This window comes from Dermacentor silvarum, chromosome 8 (assembly GCF_013339745.2).
Source record: "Dermacentor silvarum isolate Dsil-2018 chromosome 8, BIME_Dsil_1.4, whole genome shotgun sequence".
Classification (NCBI taxonomy): Eukaryota; Metazoa; Arthropoda; class Arachnida; order Ixodida; family Ixodidae; genus Dermacentor; species Dermacentor silvarum.
Genome location: NC_051161.1, coordinates 13,158,925 through 13,179,465, shown reverse-complemented (window position 1 = coordinate 13,179,465; position 20,541 = coordinate 13,158,925). Strand labels below are relative to the sequence as shown.

General features: G+C 43.9%; 1 protein-coding gene across 1 annotated transcript in view; it reads right to left on the bottom strand.

Moving 5' to 3' along the window:
• Nucleotides 1–2,392: 2,392 nt before the first annotated feature.
• The window catches only part of LOC119460640 (suppressor of lurcher protein 1-like), a 141,185-nt gene continuing 123,036 nt past the window's right edge, over nucleotides 2,393–20,541 (bottom strand). The window contains exons 10-15 of the mRNA XM_037721672.2: nucleotides 16,315–16,511; nucleotides 12,355–12,393; nucleotides 11,214–11,382; nucleotides 5,162–5,361; nucleotides 4,314–4,361; nucleotides 2,393–2,961 (exon numbers count right to left, since the gene is read on the bottom strand). Coding sequence (XP_037577600.1) covers nucleotides 2,900–2,961; nucleotides 4,314–4,361; nucleotides 5,162–5,361; nucleotides 11,214–11,382; nucleotides 12,355–12,393; nucleotides 16,315–16,511 — 715 coding nt within the window. The 3' untranslated portion in view covers nucleotides 2,393–2,899. The remainder of the gene's footprint in view (nucleotides 2,962–4,313; nucleotides 4,362–5,161; nucleotides 5,362–11,213; nucleotides 11,383–12,354; nucleotides 12,394–16,314; nucleotides 16,512–20,541) is intronic.

Here is a 20,541-nt window from a genome sequence, read left to right as displayed (position 1 = left end):
CAGTTTCTTTCCTTTTTTTGCTGTATTACAGAGTTGTAAACTTAGAACGAAGTTTACCATAAATTTGCAATTTTCAACATTTTTGTAATTAACATTGACAGCCTAAATAATGGATCTGCTTTCTGCAGTCACAATATTTTAGCTTCTGCTTTTAAATGCAACAAACCTCGTTAATATTAGTGCTAAGCATACATATAAAACGATTCCTTTGTCCTCATGTATTTAGATAGGCCGGAGCTCCCGAGCTACAGATTCATCTTAAGGACTTTCACTGTGACGAAAGTGGCAGATTCGCGAAGGAGTTTATGTGTACTGACAAAACCAGGTATTCGTAATTGACGCCGCAAAAACGCGCAATCAGTCAAAATAATAACGAAGCTCCATAACAATAAATTTTATGAGCTAGAATCTCTGAAAAAGTAGCCCCAACTTACCTAGGAGCCGCTAAGATTATACGTAAAATTCCAAACTCCCTTTGCACTTATTAGGCGGGAGCTGTGCGAGAAGAAAAGACTTATATTACATCTACCGCACTGAATGTCAGTTGCGAAAACTTGTGCAAAAATAATATTTTAAAGAATCTCTCCCTAAGTATCCCAGTCAGATGCTGCATTAGCTATCCAACGTGAGTTTCTATTTAACACTGATTGTATCAAATTTTTAAAAAATAATGTTTTCATCAGATTTATTCCAGGACATATAATAGTGTGTCGGTTCGTGAGTTCACGTTGTCTTTGTCCTCGGGGCAGCAGAATTTATTCCGTCAGGTGTAAGCACCGAACACTTTTGTCCCGCATGTAATATTTTCCAAACGTCTAAGGTCTGATATCACCCTTAACAAATATTAAAAATAAATGATGTTGGTTTTGCTTCACAAAAGCAATCTCGCAAAATTACGGACTTCTCAGTTTTACAGATGTCGAAATAGGTGTTTGTTTGAGCAGGCGATATCTAGTTAGTAGGTCGCGGTCCTGAGACAATTTCCTTGGTCAAGCTCTTTAAAGGTGATTTGCTCATTGTTTATCAAAGGACATGCGCCGTCTTCTTGAATAAGGGCATGCCAAGTTGGCCGTTTCTGTTTAATGGCAGAATCACTGGCAGAACTTCTCGCAATACACTGCATGTTTTGATGGTTATACTTATTGTAGAGCACTTACTTCAGGACAATGAGTAATATCATTAAAAAAAAACGTCTATATACACAACTGCTCAAAGTTTAGCTATGACCCTGCACCTCAATTAGGTTTTAAAGAAGTTCTCGTGCATTATTCGACGAATATGTTATGTGAGACTTCTACGTTACATTTCAAATGTGCCTTAGCGGTGAAAAATAAATCTGAGCTAATGAATCTAAGTGAAATTACAGTTAACAATAATACCATTTCTCGTGCCTGTCAGCTATAGGCGCGGGTGCATAACTTTCGAACAAATATCCTGACCCAGACAATTTGTCCAGCTTTAAAATTGTCTTTCATTGAGGTTTGAGTTTACTTGTTTGCAATAACCAAGAAACAGCACTATGTCTATTGCGAAGGCTATGCCTCTAAATACCTTCATATGATGGCTGCAATTTTGTAAATAACTTCGGCTGCACATATACATCAGTTTTTAGCAGGTCACTCCGCTAACTTTCCACCGGTCCGTATGGGTAATATGGAACACAGTTACAGCGTTATTTCATATAATAAAATAACATCCTCGTGTAATGTTCGTGGTTCATTTGCAATATTCATAATAATCATTCATTTGTAGCGAGTATATTCACGCATTATATTCTGGCATTGATATTTAACCTCTAGTGAAATCAGTAGCAGCGTGGCAAACATGACCAAACTTTTTGTAATGACAAAATGTTTTCATTACGTAACCCTGTTCAGCGTATGTGACAATATTTGAACCTGCTGCTGTCTTCGTATGACACGAAGTGATTAATTTGCAAGTGAATTATGTTTCAGAGGTTCTAACGTGTTCTAGTTACTTGTGACTACAATATGCATCTCTCTCAGCTGTGCTAAATATGATATCCAAGAAAACAAAAGCGTCGATCAAGTGTCCCCGAGTACCAAGCCGTGTTACGAAAATTAATGCAGTCACCTATTTTTTTAAAAAGAAAAAAAGAAACGGCAAACTTGTTTCGTTGCTGAATGTTTCGTTCAAAGATGAAAAACGATGGTGAGCTCAATTAAACGCAGATGCTTGTCTGCATGAAGCATAAAAATACAAGGAATTTCAGGGCATGCTTTCCCATCACTCTATCTCGGTCTGTTGCCCCGATAAGCTTTTACTTTCACTGGATTGAGCGATAACGTGTTCTTACATTTTGGTAATGTTTTTCGCCCGCAATTTCTTTTTACATGTGTACGCTCGAAATAACTAGAGAAAGAAGACCGCAAAATAAAAACAAAAACTTTATGAGATGGACAAGTGGAATTTTCTACAGACGTGTGAGCAAACGTAATATCTTCTACGGTAAAGCCCTTTCCGACCTCTCGTAACATCTTCCGAGTCATAACAAGATAAAAAATCTCGACACCTCGTGCCGTATCTGCTCATTTAGCTTGAGCGCAACAACTCTCCCAGCGACATGTGCGTGCTTCACACACGACAGTTTTTGTTTTCTTTTCTTTATCGCCGTAACAACAGGGGCATCACTTTCGCAACCTCTTCTACGCATCCATTCGGCAGCCGTAGCGTCGAGCAGGCTCCTTGAGCAGGACACGGCGATGAACGGTGCTCTTCGTAAGCAGTTCCATGCGCCGCGCACACGCCGAAAGTCGAAAAGTGCTTGAAACGCACTTTCTTCCTTGCAATGCACCACACTGCACCACTTCGCTCACACCATAGCTCACATTGCGGGATGCACAAGTACATCACTGTCCACTCTAGAACGCCACCGCTGCTACCGCAGTGCGTCGACGAGGCTCAAGACGAAGATGATGAGGGCAATCACCTGCGTGCAACCTGGAAAAGCAATACGCTGCGAATTAAAGAAGCACAGCGAAATGAACAATTGCAGTTTTCGTATTTGCATCTCTGGCACCTCTTTCCCGCCATGTTATTTTTTCTTCCTGCGCTTTATATACGGGCTCCCGACTGCTTGCACCTTATTTGTTTTGTGCGCAAATTTTCAACATCGGTGAAAGAGTTCCGCTACCTTAGTGCATGCATGATGCTGGAAAGTACGCTCTTCTTAAACAATCATCAACTTTAAATTCATAATTCCTCCCTGAGACGCCCACTACGCCCTAAGCGCGTCCTGCGGGACCCAAATAAAGTTTGTCCAGTCCAGTCCCTGACAAGAAATTTGCCTTTTTTTTAAAACACGTGCTACATGTAGCGGGAGTCACCCTCTGCCATGCCTGGTTATCGTTTATTCGTTAACGGTTAAATTTTATTTTTTATCTACACGTTTTTTTTATTGTCGCTCTCTCCCGCTAATAGCAGTTCAGAGTATCAGTTTGAACACATGATAGGTGCGCGCCGGTGCAAAGACAGCAAGTGTCGTTCCCGCTTCGTGCTCTTATGTTCTAAAAAATATGAAAGCAAAGAAAATTCGGGAACGCACCACGAAAAAGCTTGAGGTTTGTGTGCACGTCGGTGCTTTCATATTCAATTGGCTTTATCCAGATTGAGGTACATATTGCAAAGTGCCTCTAAAGATCCTCTTCCGCGGGTATTACATATGGGAGGGGGCGGGGGGGGGGGGGGTTGTCTTAACATCGCTACAAGCATATTCACAGGCAAGGCAATACAGCAGGAAGAACAAGCAAAACAAAGAGATGGCAAGTTAAACAAGTTTTTTAATTTATTCCTTACACCATCGTAGAAAACGCGTCCAACTTCGCCTATTCAAGTAAAGCGCTGACCAGCTACTCTTGCGGTATTGCTTGTTGCTTTGAATGTAAAGCGCGAAGTTGTAGCATTGAGTAAATATCATTATGATTGCGAAAGGTGCGAAGGCTAAGATTGTTACATGCTGAGTTTTTCTTCTTTTTTGTAGTAACATATTTTTTCTACCCGGCTGAGAGACCTGAAAATATGTCGCACTATTGGATATCTGAAATAACTTGTGATTTAGATTTCCCATTTTACTTTATTTTAGCCTCTATTCGTGTACTGTTTGCGCATGGCGGCTGACAGATGGGCTTCACACGAAACCTATTTACATTTCATTATTGCAAGTGGAATGTTTGCTGAAATCAGCGACTAAGTTACGTAAATGTTAAAAGGAGAAGCTGTGCTGCCACTAACCCTAACAGCCTTTCTTTAGGAAGTTTATAAAATATAGCAGAAAGAAATGCACGTAGCTTTACCTTGTAAACACGCTGCGCATCCCCTGAACCTTTTGATTGTGTAAGGATCTGGAACGAGATCAGGTAATAGAAAAGAGGCGTTAAAGTTTCTTCAATATCACATCACCTGCTTTTTTTTTCTTTTTTTTTCTCTTCCTTTTTTTTGTCCACAGACCACTTCTCATTAAGTTGACAGTGTTTCTATTTTCCTCCCATGACAATATATTTTTCACAAAATTATCACTTTCAGCACCGAACATTATTGAATGAAAAAATGCGAAGTGTATGTGCAAGAACATAGCTATCTGCCCTTAATGACTGGTAAATAGGCAAGAAGCAGCCTAGGAGATCAATGGCCAAGCCCAGGGCATCGCAGGACTTGCGTTATTGCAGGGGACGTAAAAAGTAGCGGAACTTCTTTCCAGTCATGCTGTGAGATCCATGCCGCGCTTCATCGTCGCACCGCAATCGTAATCTCCCTCATACATATTTGATCGATTGTTTATTGATCTCGTTCTTTGCTAACTCTGCCGGCATTTCAATGATAACCATCAGGCCACTTGCACACAGGCAAGTTTCGAACAAAAAATGCATCGTGCAAATCGCTGGATTTGCTTGCTCACGTAACTAAACTTCCCCCATTTAGGAGACGTAGCTCGAGAATTTTTATTTGCGAGTCACTCCAATATTTTTGTCTCAGTAGATTTACCACGCCGTAAAATTACCTTTCATCTCTCTCTCTATTTTCTAGTGAAGAAGAATGCCGCAACGCGGTGATGGGGCAACCACTTCTATTAGTGAAACGAATTCGTCACTTTTGCAACAGGCTGTTGTACATAACATCAATGAGAATCTCAGCCGGCATTCACCTATGACGCTCCTAAACTGGTACAGCGCTGAGAAGCCCGTTCCGTCGAAGCGGTCGTTGGTCCTGAAGGTGACTCGGAAGAACTCGCCCTCCGACTCTAAGTTCGGTGGTTTCTGCATGCCGCAGTGGCGAGGAATTTTGTGGTCCGATGCTCGGGCGCTCGAAAATTCCACGTAGTCGCTCGCAGTCTCAGCTGTGCATCTACGCCGAGGAAATACGAAGAAGAAAAGGAAAAATACATGTCACTGGTCGGTTTAAGAAATCGTCGGTTGCTTTAAACGATCAAAACAAAACTTATGGCGATGATGGCTTAAATGCGAGAAAAAAAATGTTGATGCATTCAATAAACTACTTCGATAGGACTTAGACGGCGGCACAAGTTAATAAGTTAGACATTCCCGGTCTCTACATGGAAGGTACGCATGCTTCTTGTTGTCTGTGGTATTGCCACAGTCTGTTGTTTTTGCCACCGGGCTGTGGATGTGCTTTCACCAAACGATACCAGCTGCTTGAAGTCAGTCGAGTGTGTTCACAAAGTGCGTGCTTCTCTCGTATCACCGTAAGAGATGTTTCAACCTTCCGCATAGTATAAACGACTTGCCTCGATGCTGAAACTTTCGGGTACGCACTATGGTACGTCACCCACTAGCCCAATTTGGAAATTTTAAACAGAAGTGCATGAACACGACATTAATTTACAACGAGATGATGTGCTAGACGCCTATACTTCATATTTGATTTCTCTTCACTCGCAGTAAGGCTAAATAAAGTGAGAAAAATGACGTTTATGAAAAAATGGACACGATAAACGCAAAGATTGGGAGTGTCTGTGTACTTAGAAGTGCCTAACGTAGCAGTAAGAAAATTTTAAAAAATGAAGAAAAAGAACGTATCAAACAGAAGCCGCTAAAGTAAAATGATGTCGACATCTTTTTCTCAGGGGTCACACACACCTGTTGGTTACGAGGCACTGGCTAGAAGAGTGATGAGAACGATAACAACGCCTACTTGAAGGCTTCTTTACTGACATGATGATTCCGTCTGCCAGAGACTTGCATCTAAGGCCACGCTGATTACCGACAAGAAAGAATCTCTTATGCCTAAAACAATTTTCCGATGGCTCCTGCCATACCAATTAACCACAACCAAGAGTTCCGCAAAAAATAAAATAAAAACGCAGACATGGACAAGCAACGACGGAAGAACGGAGCGAGAGTACATGGAGCGGCTATAGGAGCCAGGACACTGGCTCAATAACTTTTCCTAGACCCTGCATTCAAGCACAGTTACATAACATACACAAGAGCAGGCGTCTAAAATAACGCCCAAGAAATGAGTGATGCGTGCAAAATGAACAAAAGCTCGTCCCGTCTGAACAGCTGGCCAGGCCGTTACGCTGCTGGCTGTCGATGCGGACCTGCTTTCGAAGACATCAGTGCTTCGATAACCAAGACAAATTCGCTCTTTAGACAGGGCCAATTTGTCAAATTACAGCGAAAAAAGAAATGCCGAAGAGGCCGTGAAAGAAGCGCGGAGAGCGGCCGCTTATCATTTCGCTGTCCTAATCTCGAGCTCAAAATAACGGCAGCACCCGCGCTGCAGGAGGAGGTGGTGGCCATTACTCACGCGACGGGAGTTTCGCAACTTCTACATAAGAAAACAGCTGCGTAAGCTCTTTGACGCGCCCCCAGCCAAGAGCAAACAAAGGACCGATGCCAAGACAGGGCCAGCAGTGTAGCCAAAGCCGAGTGCAGTGTCATCACCATCGCCGACTGGCGTGCCGGTCGATCGGTTGGCCGGTCGCCTGACGTCGATACGTAAACATGGAGCGGACCAAGAGCCCTCCCCGAAAAGTCGCCATCCAAGCAAGAATACGACCAAGGACAAATGGAGCTATTATACTTGTAGGCGCCACCAGCTACGCGAGGCGCTGCGTCCCCCTCCACCATTCTGCTCCACGACGCTTCTTCCATCGAGTGCACTGTTCGCCTTCTCCTGGTTCGAGGAAGATTAAGCGAAGCTCGGCTCATTTGGCTCCGCGACAAGACCTGGAGCGTTGGAGTCCGAGAGGGGGCACACCGATGGGGAAGGGAACAGCGAGCAGGTCATCAGGAAACTGACCCCTTCTTTATCGATGCTGCGCTGGAAGCCGACGTGGCGTGGTTCGAATTTTTGCTGAAAGGAAGGCGCGGTTATCTCCTTCCGTTGACGACGACTAGGGGTGCCTATAGTGTTCCTGGACCGGCTGATATGGTTGCAACCTGAACCAGTGTATGGAGCACTGAACATCGGGGAAGCTACGCTATCTCCACCGCAAGCTGGAGTGTTCGTAGCTGCTGGATCAGAGGTGTATGGCACACCGAAGTACGATGTATATAAATATACATATATATACCTTCATTGTTTGTACATTAAACAAATCTCTAAATGCATTTGCGGATGGTATACCCCTCTGTATCAGAGGCACATACTCCTTCAGAAGGATAGGCCAAGAAGGGGCAGATGCCTGGGCCACATACCCAATGGCCCATCAAGGACTCCCCCTATGTATATAAAAAGAGGTCTGTGTGCTTTAGAGATAATTATTAGCCGACATTATGCGTACATCTCTTATGTCGTGATTCAGTGTTTGCTTTAACGGAACAAAGGGGCGTTCACCCGCACTACACTGTCGGCTCTGGAGCGAGGCTCGCGTGCCCATCAAGCAAGAAACCACCAACCAAAAATTTACCCATGCCAAACCCTGAGGAGGTACACAAAAGAAGATTCGTTTTATTGAATGCGAAAAAGTAAATAAAATATAAATAAAATGCTGAGAACACTTTTCTAGATGAAACACATATTCGAGCTCATAAAAAAGGCATTAAATTGTGATGAATGTCCTTCCTTTGAGTCCTCAAACAGGCACAAGTGGGTGAAAAAAAGTACATGCTAAAGAATCAAAACGATGGAAAGGCGCGTGCCTGTCAGATGCGATTGAATTTTTTGAGTGGGGTCTGAATGAATCGCGCTGTCATGCGTCCCGCTGAAGCGTTGTCGCCAAAATGCAAGGCGATCTTGAAACTTTGACGTTTTAAATGAAATTTTTGGTGTAGTTGGAAATGAAAAAAAAAAAACAAGCCCTCAAAACAAAATCGAAACATTTGTATCAAGCTATATCCGCGGAATTTATGCCCTTTCGCGACACCCCATGTGGCAATGTCAAGCGACTTTCCACGGTTCATTTCACGCGTTTGCCTGTTCTGAATTTCTGTGAGAATTAAAAGCAGCGTTCCACACCATTAGCTTTATGATCCAGTGGCTTTGCTTCAAGATTACTTTGTGTCATTCGAGCAGAATTACGCGAGACTGCATGACAACGTATACCAACATTTGTGTTAATTCAGCAAACTATACTAAAATAGTAACAGGAAAGTGTTAAGAAATGAAGCATGTTTAGAGGCGGTCACACAGCGGCACTTTCCAAAGGATATCGCACGAAAGGACGACCTGGAGCCGGAGGCTTTTCTTTTTTTTTATATGTAATGCCAAATGTATAGGCTGACAAACGCTTTCGCAGTCAGTCACTGATCTTGATTCAGCTGCCAGAGACGCGATTCAATCCTATCGCATCGGAATCGCTGGAAATGTCCTCGCCCTTTCTTTGCTTGTGGCGAGCCGTATAGGATATCCAGATGCAAAGCAGTAGCGAGAAGCACCGCTTGTGGGGCTTCTCTAGACGAAAGGACAGTATTGACGCGGCGGCACAGTGCGTCCGCAATCAAAGGGACACCCATCGATTCCGCGGAGCCTTCCGTTGAAATCCTCGCGTGAAATATGCAAGAGCGTGAGCCCGGTACAAGAAAGCCCTCTGCCGACGAAGAGGAGATAGACGGCGGCGCAAAAAAAGGATAGCAAATATCGGCTTTCAGCAAAACACGGTTATCTGTCTCTATCCGTGCTATATATTTCTTTCTCTATAGTTGTTCTTTCATTTCGCGAAGAGTGCGCTTTTTTTTTCCTTTCCCTCCGCCCAAGACTCTTTTGGTCGTCCAGAGCAGGGACATCTTGGGTCATTCCGAGCCCTTCGCTTCTTTTCACCATAGAGCACGAGGCTCAGAATGCGAGATTCCAGGATCAGAGCTCGCGTTCGTGCTGCCCACCCCTTTTTTTTTTTTTTTTTCGTTTTTCCCCTGGCGGAAGACTTATCAGAGAGAAGGCATCCGAGCGAGGACACCAAGCCGCGTTCTTTCTTTCTCCCAAGCCGTGGTCATTCTACGCCCCCCCGCCCTCTCCTTCGTCCAGTTTTATTTGTGCGTGTCTCTTCCCGGAGTGTCTCTTCTCCAGAAGCCCGTGGAGATATCGGTCCGGGATTTCGGCGGCTAGCACCCAGAGTACGAGCCTGTCTTCGCACCGAGGCACCGAAGCCTGCGCAGAAGGCGGGCTTCTTCGCGGCGTTCCAGGGTTCCAGAGTCAGCCTCAGTACAGGACGAAGATCACGAAAGGAAAGGAGCATCGGACATAAGGCGTTGTTCCCCTTGGACGGCTTTGCAGGAAGCACGCAAGAGTCACCACGCCGAGAAGACGTGCGCTTTCGGTTATATCGCTTTTTTTTTCCCTTTCTGTACCTCGACACTTCTTCGGCCCCGTACCAACAGAATTGCGGTCGCGAATCCGAATGTACATGTTGTAAGTGCGGTGTGCCTCTTGTATATAGAGAGCTTCGCGATTCTGCGCTAAGGACACCTTGGGAGACCGTTCTCATTTCGTGATGGTGCTGCGGCAAGTCACGGCTCGCAGAGTCCGCGCTCGGTGACGCTAATGCAATTCTTATTCTTTCATTTCCATAAGCACAGGAGACGGACAAAAGGAGACACGGGCGCCAGGAAATAACGCCGGCTCTTCCTTGTCACTTCCAAAGAGCGGAAACACGACACGACGGTCCTTGTCAAACAAAGGGGTCTCAGAGTATGAAGCGTAAAAATAATCGGGAAATACTGCAAAAACACAACCGAACTATCAATGTTGCACGGGTATGCACAAGTTCATGTGTATAATGAATTTTATAGCGTGATTGATGAGTACTCATGAATTAGAAAACAGAAGTAGTAGCAGGGCATAAGGCACAACAGGTGTACTTGTAAAATATGTAATTTCACGAACTTAGTCTAATGAGCAACGCTCAGCAGACTGCCTCGGCGTTCACTTTCTGTCCAGGTAGCAGTAATACTGAGTGTTGATAAAGTGCGATCATCCTCAAAAATTAACAAAAGAAAAACTGGAATGGAGCGATGTGCTAATACACGACAATATATTTCTGAGCGCGGGAGGCGTCACAGATGTAGATTTTGCGACGTTCCGCGTATGGAAGTGAAAGCAGGAAGTAAGAAGTGCGTACAGTATCCACTGTTAAATGGAACATTTATAGCTCACCGTAAAGTCCTTATAACTAAAAACCTTTTTATGTTATCTAGAGAAACAAATGGCTGATAGAACACAGTAGGCTGACAGCTATGCAGCAAAACAAAAGTCTTCGTGTCTTTATAGCACAATTTGCCCCAAAGTCGCAGCCTTTAACGGTCGACCGTGCCGTACAGGCCAGAAACTCATACTGCGACACAGATTTTCATTCTTTCTTCTCCAGAGTTTGTTTGTCCCAATAGGTTCTGTGACAGTACGTATATTATTGAGCACATGTTTAGTTTGGTTAGTACATGCACCGAGGACAATCTGTCATTGCGTATAGTGTTTGATGAAAGGTAACTCCTCTTTGCCAGTGAGCTGTCCGGAATATTACCTGCGGCGTTCGACCGAACGGAGCAAGTTAAAAGGAACTACGTGTGAGCCGCACCCGAAGGGAGAGGCAATGCTTTATGCGAGAGCAAATATAGAAAAAGCTAGCAAATGCTTGCAAGACGTGACTACAGCACGAAAAAGAAACACGAACAAGTTGTGACAGAGAGGCAACCGGAAGGAATGGCGCAGCTTTTAGAAAAGCGGGAACTGTCCTTTCTCTTTCTTTTTATCACTTCATCGAGGAGAAAATCAAGGCCCGGGGGTCGTAAAGCACTCACGGTGGCAGGCCTTCGATGTCGAAGTAGGCGAATTCGATGAACACCTTCTCGCCCGGAACCCCGTAGAAGAAGTAATGACACTCCGTGTCCCTGGGGTAGATGCCGGGCCAGTTGGGAGACGCGAAGCTGCCGTTCGTCGAGTCACTGCTATTGTAGGCGAAGCCACATGCTGCAAACACAAGTGGTACACATGGCACGCAGCTTAATATTTGTTATCTCCCTTTTTTATCATTTAGCTTCCTTCTGAAACCGGAGGCAAAATGAAGTGAACTGCAATAATATCTTATTACCCGAAAGTGGCACAACACCAGTCTCAGTAGAAGTGCGAAAACAGTGGCTGGGTACACGGATTAGTTTTGATTGTGCCGTCTTATTGTGTTTCGCTTCAAATTGTTTGTTATAGCGTGGAAAAGTCGTTGCGAAGTTCACTTTATAGTGCAACAACCATGAAACATAATACCATCGAAGAATCAGTCGCATTTTGACAGCCGCATTAACCTGCGGTTCAGGAGGGGGTGTCTACTCATTACTCACTTCATAGGTTTTAGGCAGACTCTTCTGTTGTGTGCTGCAGAAGTAGTGTACATAAAGTGTAGTAGAATGCAGGGTATAAATAGAAAGTAGTATGTAGTAGAAAGCAGTAGAAAGTAGTAGAACGCGGAGTTGATTGCGTGCTAGATTCTGGGTAGAATGCGGAGTAGAAATAGAAAGTAGTATGCACTAGAAAGTAGTGGAACGCGGAGTTGATTGCGTGCTAGATTCTGGGCACATTGCGTAACGACCAGAATACACATGGCTTAATGAATGAATGTTCGTAACACGTTACTAATGCAGCCATCTTGAAACCCTTTGATTGTTCTTCTGGCAGTATTCACTTACTTGCTCATCACCGCTTCAGATATTCAAGAAGAGTGAAACTACAACGGCGACAGCCACGATTAAACACGCTAACAGGAATGGCTAACGCAAATGAATGAACGCATTCGAAAAGAGCCCCCCCCCCCCCCCCCCCCCTCCTTGTTCCCCCCATTCCGTTCCCGTTAAAACCTCTCCGGCCATAATTCGTATTTTGCGCATGCAAACCTCTTAGGTGAGGCACCAAATGCAGACTACTTAGAGATGCGAAATAACGTTTGCTTACCGAAGGACGTGTCCTGCTTGCCTGACGGTATGCCGAAGTCTGAAAAACAGGAATGATAGGAAAGTGGCGCGGGAGGTCTTCAACGTGAGTATTTCGTGGGTGACCGCTTGATTTCAACGCAACGTGCTCAGCAAGAAAATTGTGTCAAGTCACCGAATTCGGAGGACTTTCCTGCAAGACGCTCATTTGTATTGTCATAGCAATTCTCATATTTAGGGAGCCCTAGGCAGTGATACTAAACACGTACTGATATGCTGCTAAGCATTTGATGGAACAATTACAGCTAACTTTCGTTCTATTAATTAAGCAGCGCCTGCGCACACGCACAGAGATGCATAACATTACATAGAGCCCAAATAACACTGAGGCTACTAAAAACCAGAAATTAAACGCGCGCGAAAAGTAGCGGTCAGATTTAAAGAAGCAGACACAGAAAAAGAAAGAAGTAAAAAAGAAGACTTTCTCAATATTCCTCACGAAAGAAATAAAAAGACAAAATAATCATCGCTCAAGAAAATAAACGCATCACTAGTACCAGGTGCCACCTATTTAAATTCTTCCAAACGTTTTCATGGTCCAGTCACACTATTCATGTTCTTAAAATTAATGCAGCTCTGAAAAGCGGGAAGCAATCACGACAATGGATTCATGGACCGTATTACGAAATGTTAACAACTCGTCCATTTTCCTATTCTAAACAGCCTGGGGCAACGAGAGAAAGGACAAGAAAATTGCACTAAAGACGATCTATAGTGATTGCTCTTAGATTAGGAAGAGAGCGGTGTGGATCAGAAAGCAAACGGGGATAGCCGATATTCTAATTGACATAAGAGAAAGAAATTGAGCTGGGTAGGCCATGTAATGCGTAGGATGGATCACCGGTGGATCATTAGAGTTACAGAATGGATACCAAGAGAAGGGAAGCCCAGTCGCGGACGGCAGAAAGCTAGGTGGAGCGATGAAGTTCGGAAATTTGCAAGTGCAAGTTGGAATCAGCGCAAGACAGGAGTAAATGGAGACCGCAGGGAGAATCCTTCGTCGTGTAGTGGACGTAAATATAGGCTGGTGATGATGATGATTAGATTGTTAGTGGATTGTGCTCATAAAAAGTAATACTTCAACGGAAGACGTCAGAGCTGAGATATAAGTATACAGAAAAAGAGAAATCGTATTGAACGCTTCCATGACATCGAATTTGATGAGGCTTGTCGCATTTAGGAGTAATAATAAAGATCTACCGACTGCAAGAGGCAGATTTGATTTATGCAATAAATAATTTTATGAAAATGTTTGATAATCAGAAAGTGAAAAAAAAAAACAGAAAAACCTGAACCATGAAGTTCAGAACTCTAACTCAGCAATGAAACATATGTCACAATTCTGTAAACTGCACCTTTCGAGACATGTAAGGCGGACCGAATTGATGTATTCCACACCGTTAACAAATATACTACTAATTTGTGAGTAGCGCTTTTGCAAAACCCTAGCAAGCATTGTAACAATTTTAAGTAAGTTGTACACATATATAACATTTATATGTCACGTTCGTCTGTTTTAGATGTTCTAACAGATACAGCTGAGAGAATTGCAATATGTTTTTGGCGCATTGTTACGAATTTGAACTTTTTTTCTTAGTTTATTAATATACGGCACTTTTTTCTCGCAAGAACGTTGAGACACTAAATCAAAATTCTACTTTCAACATTCGGTAGAATTGCTATTTCTTTGTTAAATGCAACAGACTTAATTCAACTTAGTTGAGCAGTTTTCTAGTGAAAGCAATTCTCCGTTTTACATTATTGTAATAGAAAAATCGGATTTGGCACCTAGGTAAAGCTTCCTACTTAACGACCGGCATGCCACTTGTTTTGTTAGTTTGAACAGATTGATTATATATATATATATATATATATATACAATCATATAATCGCCAGTGATCTATAACGTTGTTCTTCATTTTCAGCTACATTTTTGGAAAAGACGGAAATTCTCTGCACGAGCAATGGTAGGTAATTTAAAATATCATAGTACCAGGGGGGTAAATTAAAGGTATGAATAACTAAGTTTATTTTATTTACTTTCGGGCGATAAATAATAATCATAATTATTATGCCATAATCCCGAAATTGAAGCCGAGCTTTACAGTGAAGTTATGTTTGCATAGCAAAAAACGTAAGAAAATCACAAGTTTCCACATACCTGGCCTTAAAGTGTGCTACGGAACACATTGGCACTCCAGCTAACAGTTTTCCAAAAGCGTGCGTCAAGCACTTCGGGATGATCTTTACTGTAGTGCAAATGCATTTTTAAACAAAATTTTGGGGACAGATACCCGGAAATTGACGCTAGATTTAGGATTTTTGCAAAGTATACATGACTTCACTAGTGCTAGCATTCAATTACGCAACAGCACTATGTGCGGCGAAGTGAATAATAAAAAAAAAGCTAATCACTGATTGGTTTAATTCTCTACCTGGACATTGAAATTTGTAACGTCATTTCTTTAGCTAGTGTCCATCTATTTACGTAACTAAACTGAAAATTTCGAATTGCGCTATTTGCGTCTCGTGATTAACAAAAATGTTCGATCTTTTCTTAAAAAAAAAAAAAAAAAAACACACGATATATACATATATACTGTACACTAAAATTAACCAGTATTTCGAGCACATCACTTTTCGTGCTACCTTATATGAAGTTCATGCCAACTGTACAGCGTCGTCACACGATGAAGAAAAATGGTGCATATCTTCTGCGTATTCTATTTTACAAGCGTTGTGTGCACAGTAAATGCATATTCATACAGGGCTAGAAGACTACGGCTTCTTATGTCCTGAAATCATCATCATCATCATCGGCCTATATTTTATGTCCACTGCAGGACGAAGGCCTCTCCCTGCGATCTCCAATTACCGCTGTCTTGCGCTAGCTGATTCCAACTTGCGCCTGCAAATTTCCTAACTTCATCAACCCACCCAGTTTTCTACCGTCCACGACTGCGCTTCCCTTTCCTTGGCGCCCTTCCTGTAACTCTAATGGTCCATCGGTGATCTGCCCTATACGCATTATATGGCCTGCCCAGCTCCATTCCTTCCGCTTAATGTCAACTAGGATATCGACTATCCCCGTTTGATCTCTGAACCACACCGCTCTCTTCCTGTCTGTTAGGCCTCACATTTTTCATTTCATTGCTCTGAAATAACGTGCCGAAAATACAGTGCAAGGCGTCTTTCAAATTGAACACCTAAATATTCTTCCGATGGGCTGCGTCAAATAATATCTGAAGGGCATGAGTGAGACCCGGCGCGGTAGCCCGGTAGCGACGGTATTGTGCTGCTGAGCTCGTGGTTGCAGGTTCGTTCCCGGCAGCGGCGGTCGAATGTTTAGGAAGCGAAATGCAAAAACGTTCGTGTGCCTATAGGCATACGTGCTCGTTCAAGAACCCCGAGAGGTCAAAATTAATTCGGAGTCCCCCACTACGGCGTTCCTGGTAATCATATGCTGATTTTGGCACTGTCATACCCCTCAACCTATTTAATTCAAGAGTGAGGGAAGGGAACCGGAAATTTATTTGAAAAATTATGGAGTCGGGCGATATGGAGGCGGAGCGTTTTTCGCGTTTAGTCTCATGCCTTCCATCCACCTGTATTGATGGAAAGAAATGTTATTAAATATTATCAAATAATAATAAAATACTCGTAAGCCACGCGATTCCTAAAAGAGGTGCTTGGTGTGGTATTCTTATTCTGACTTTACCGTTCGGGAATGTAGGGCAAGTGAGCGTGCCTTTACTTCAGCAGCTGAAGCCTTACGTTCACGCTAAAAGCACAGGTTACAACAAAAACTGCGCAAATTTGTTTGTTTGTTTTTTTCTCTGGGCCCTGACAAAACACGCTATCCTATATCAGTTAGGGCACTTCCAATCTGTATAGCGTGTAGGAGCGTCGAGCGTATACGTACCCGTCACGAACTGATAGGCTGCCCGGAATCCTCTGGCCGTCGAGTTTCCCGGGCTCTGCAGCGACCGGAACTCGAGCGTCAGGTTCCGGCCTGTCGACATCACCTGGTTGGGCATGTCGCTGCCGCAAAAACTGTCCACCCTGTCGCGCTGGCCGTTGATCGAGACGAACACGGTCATGGCGTCCGCTGCCTCGCACCTGCGCCAAGGTTAGCAAAAATGCGCCCAACGGGAAGTGAAGTCAGGCAGCCAGAGTCGACAAGCGTAGGGTGGTCATTGTCAAAGGCATTGATTCAACAGAAGTAATATTCCGCATTATAACAGTCAGATAGCGTATAAAAGATATACAGGGGGCCAAAAAGGACGAGAACTAGGTAGAAAACAGGACGAGTGTTCACTGACAACTGTAAATTTATAACGAACGTCATTTCATAAATATAACGAAGAGTAGTCGAACAACGAATGTCGCGTTAAGCCAACGTTTTGACAAGGGCACTTGTCTTTGTCAGGGCAGCAGCTGACTTACCCCCACCCTCATAGGAGAGGAGGAGGAGGAGAATAGACCGGAGCGAGTGGCGTAGCTATTGTCAAAAAAGGCATATATATATATATATATATATATATATATATATATATATATATATAAACAATTAAAAAACCAACCCGGCACGGAATAAGATTCGCATCAGCCGTAATCTACTTTAACTGATGTCTAGCCAAGTATGTTCACAAGGAACCGCATAGCATGCGTTTTCACACGCGTGCAGTTAGTGCTTAGAAAGATTGCGTACCTTTCCGTGAGTATACTACGGAGAGTTGGCTAATGCAAACATTACTGTGAGTAATGGGATGGACTTCTATCACGAGCTTCGTGGGCATTCTTGCCTGTTTGTAAAGAGGTCCGGCTCAGGAAAAACTGCTTCACACCCACATGTGTTACAGTTACATGAGTCGGTGTATTAGTCCGAATAATCATTTATTCCCTGACGCAATGGTGTATACAATGGCCAGTCAGGCCATACAAAAATGGGAAAATTAGACCGATAAGGTTACTGTTTGGTATAGAATCGCGTCCGTGAATGTAGGAATAGGAAACGAAGAACGTAAGCACAGAAAAAGGAAACAACTTCAGTAACCAGTGCCGTGCTAGATTTATTTATTGATTTCATTGAGCAAGAGGGGCTTCAAACAAGTTATATAAATAAAACTAATAAATAGATACTATAAAAATCGCATATAAGGCCAATTGAACTCCTTGAAACAAACTAGAAGCAACACGAGCAAAAAATACAACATAACACTATATGCACACATAAGTGCCGGGCAACCAAAAAAAAAAAGAAATAAAAAACTGAACGCCAAAAACACAATTCAATAAACTTATCACAAGGTGGGAAAACGACAAAAACAAAGAAATGTAGCGCACAATTCATCGCAATATTATTCCGTGGAAGCACAGTGGGGAAACTATTTACAGGGTGTATTTACAAGGATAGTAATCACTGGCCAGCATGGTAGCCCGCCAACATCAAGCAAGGCACGTCGTCGTCAATAGATCACGCAGTGTATGTCCCACACAATCCAAGGCTCAACATATCTTCGAGTCACGTAGCATGACCACCGGCGCCAAAAGCACCGCCCCGGCGCCGCTAAGGACCCACACCAGAGGACGGGTGGTAATCCTTGAGTCTAGAAAACGTGGACGACTTCGCGGGAGAACGGAACAGAAGATGTAGTGGGATTGGAATACACAACCTCGTAACGTCAGTAACTTGTCGAAGGACGTGGTCAAAAAAAAAAAAATTAGTGTAGCTTGCACTGGAGGCGCAATGCTAAAGAGACAGCGGAGCTGATGGCACCTAGCTAGTGCTGGCTGTTGGGCTAGGCTAAGCACTACCAAGTCATCCCAGGAATTTTCCGGAATTTATTGATTATTTATTGATTATCGATTAGCTATCGATCGGCTATAGATTGGCTATCGATGACTGTCTAAGCTTAAGTAGTCCCAGCCATGCTTACTAGACTTAGCCAGGCTCAGCTTCGCTAGTTCACATGGGTGTGTCACATTGCGCTTGGACCCTTTCTGCACTACCGCCAGGATCGGCCCACAATTTCTGTTGGCAGGTTACCGACTAACGCTCGGCTTAAACAGCTCCGCTGTTTGAATGCCGGAATGCCAGAATTTTTCTGGGTTAGTATCTGTAACTGTACTTTCGGGAAAGTTATTCCACAGACAACTGACACGTGTAAGCGCTGATGAGTTAAATGCGTCGGTATTACCGTAGATGCGCCGGAAGCTTAGCAGAATCTACGTGACGCGTGCGAGGATGTTTCCAGGCGTAAAAAAAGTGATTAAAGTGATGGACGTATAGTTATGAAGCAATGACAAAAGAGGTAGGTCACGGCGGTTACTGGACAGTTGAAGGGAAAGCTAAAGTTTAATTTGTGCTACGCATGAGTGATATGTCATCACTGCGAGAAATGAATTGCGCGGTCCTATATTTAAATGCTTCTAACGTGGCAGTTAATTAGTTTTGATAGAGATCGGATCAGGTCGGAGAGGCGAAGTAAAGTTGTAGGGGGCGCAAATGTGTGAAAAGCTAGTTTACGGATAAGAGAAGGCGAGTTTCCAAAGTTCCGGAGTAAATATGAATGATCTGGATGCACTGGCGCACAAGGTGGTAATATGCACTGGTGCACACGGCGGAGTCCAGGAGAGGTTTCAAAAAAGGGTGACACCGGGATATTTAAGTAATGAATCCTGAAACAATGTGCTGTTGTTCGTGCTGTAGAAAAAAATTTTACTTAGAACGTTCTCTGCATTTCTTCAACTGAATGATTTCAGTTTCAAGTTCTTTACCCACGTGTCACATCAATCAGTAATGAGGTCGCCGTCTCCTTGAAAAATCTAGTGGTCAGCAGGACGGTTAATCGGTTTATATATATATATATATATATTCTTGTCATCAGCAATAATACGCATTGCAATAATACGAACGCATACTGCCGCGTCACCATTGCAGCACGTTTCGCCTCGCCAAACAGCAGCACTTTTGCTGACGTCGTCAGAGGTCGTTCTACCAGCCCACGGTGGAGAAACTGAAAGCAGCGACCTCAAGGGGGAAGTTTGTCAGTCCTCAAATTACCGAAAATTACCCGTTGTTGCCGAGAAAGGAAGACGCCGACCAAAACATTAATAATGCCGACAAAACTGTGACTGCCGACCTCGCTGTTACGATTGACGGGCTGGAAGTGACTGGCGCGGACTTTTCAATTATTAGCGAACCGCTGGCGGACAAACTCAAGAAAGTCAGGACGGAATGGACGGGCCCTTATATTCGCAATGCTGGCGGCCAGATTATGACTCCTACAGGCAAATGTACTGCAAGACTCACGATCGGGAACGCAGCTTTTGTCGCCACATTTGTGATTCGGCCGGAGTGCTGCAACTCACTCATTTTAGGCATGGACTTCTTAAGGGATCATGGCGCCGTTTTCAACATACGCGACGGCGTAGTAACGTTTTCCCCTGCTAACGACACGACCAATGGAACAGAACGACAACGCCGCACCTTACGTATTACCGACGAAGACGTCTGCATATCGCCACTGTCTTGCAGCCTTGTTTCCGTCAGTTGCGGCGCACACCACACCGAAGAAGCAGTAGCGGTACATGCAACCGCCCTTCTCTTCCGCCAAGGAGTCGCCATCGCCCGTGGCATCGTCTCCTTAGTTGACGGGCGTACAGAGGTTCTCTTCACGAATTTTACAAACGAACGTCGGTATATCAGTAAAGGCACCGCTGTCGCGTATCTCAATGAAATAGACCACACTGAAGACTGTTTTGCTATGCAAGGAGAAGCCAAGGCTCCTACAACGTCGTGTGCACCCACCGTTGACATTGGACTGAGCTTAACACCTGCAGAACGACACCGACTTATGGAATTGCTTGAACAATTTAACGACTGCTTCTCGTTTACGTCGCGAGTCGGTCAAACGGCACTGACAAAGCATCGCATCATCACGGAGGAAACAGCAAGACTCATCCGACAGAACCTGTATTGTGTAGCTCAGAACGAACGTGAGGCAATACAGCAGCAGGTTGAAAAGATGCTACAGGATGATGTCATCCAGCCGTCAAACAGCCCATGGGCATCACCTGTGGTGCTTGTCAAAAAGAAAGATGGTAGCTTGCGGTTATGCATTGATTATCGCAAGCTGAATCATGT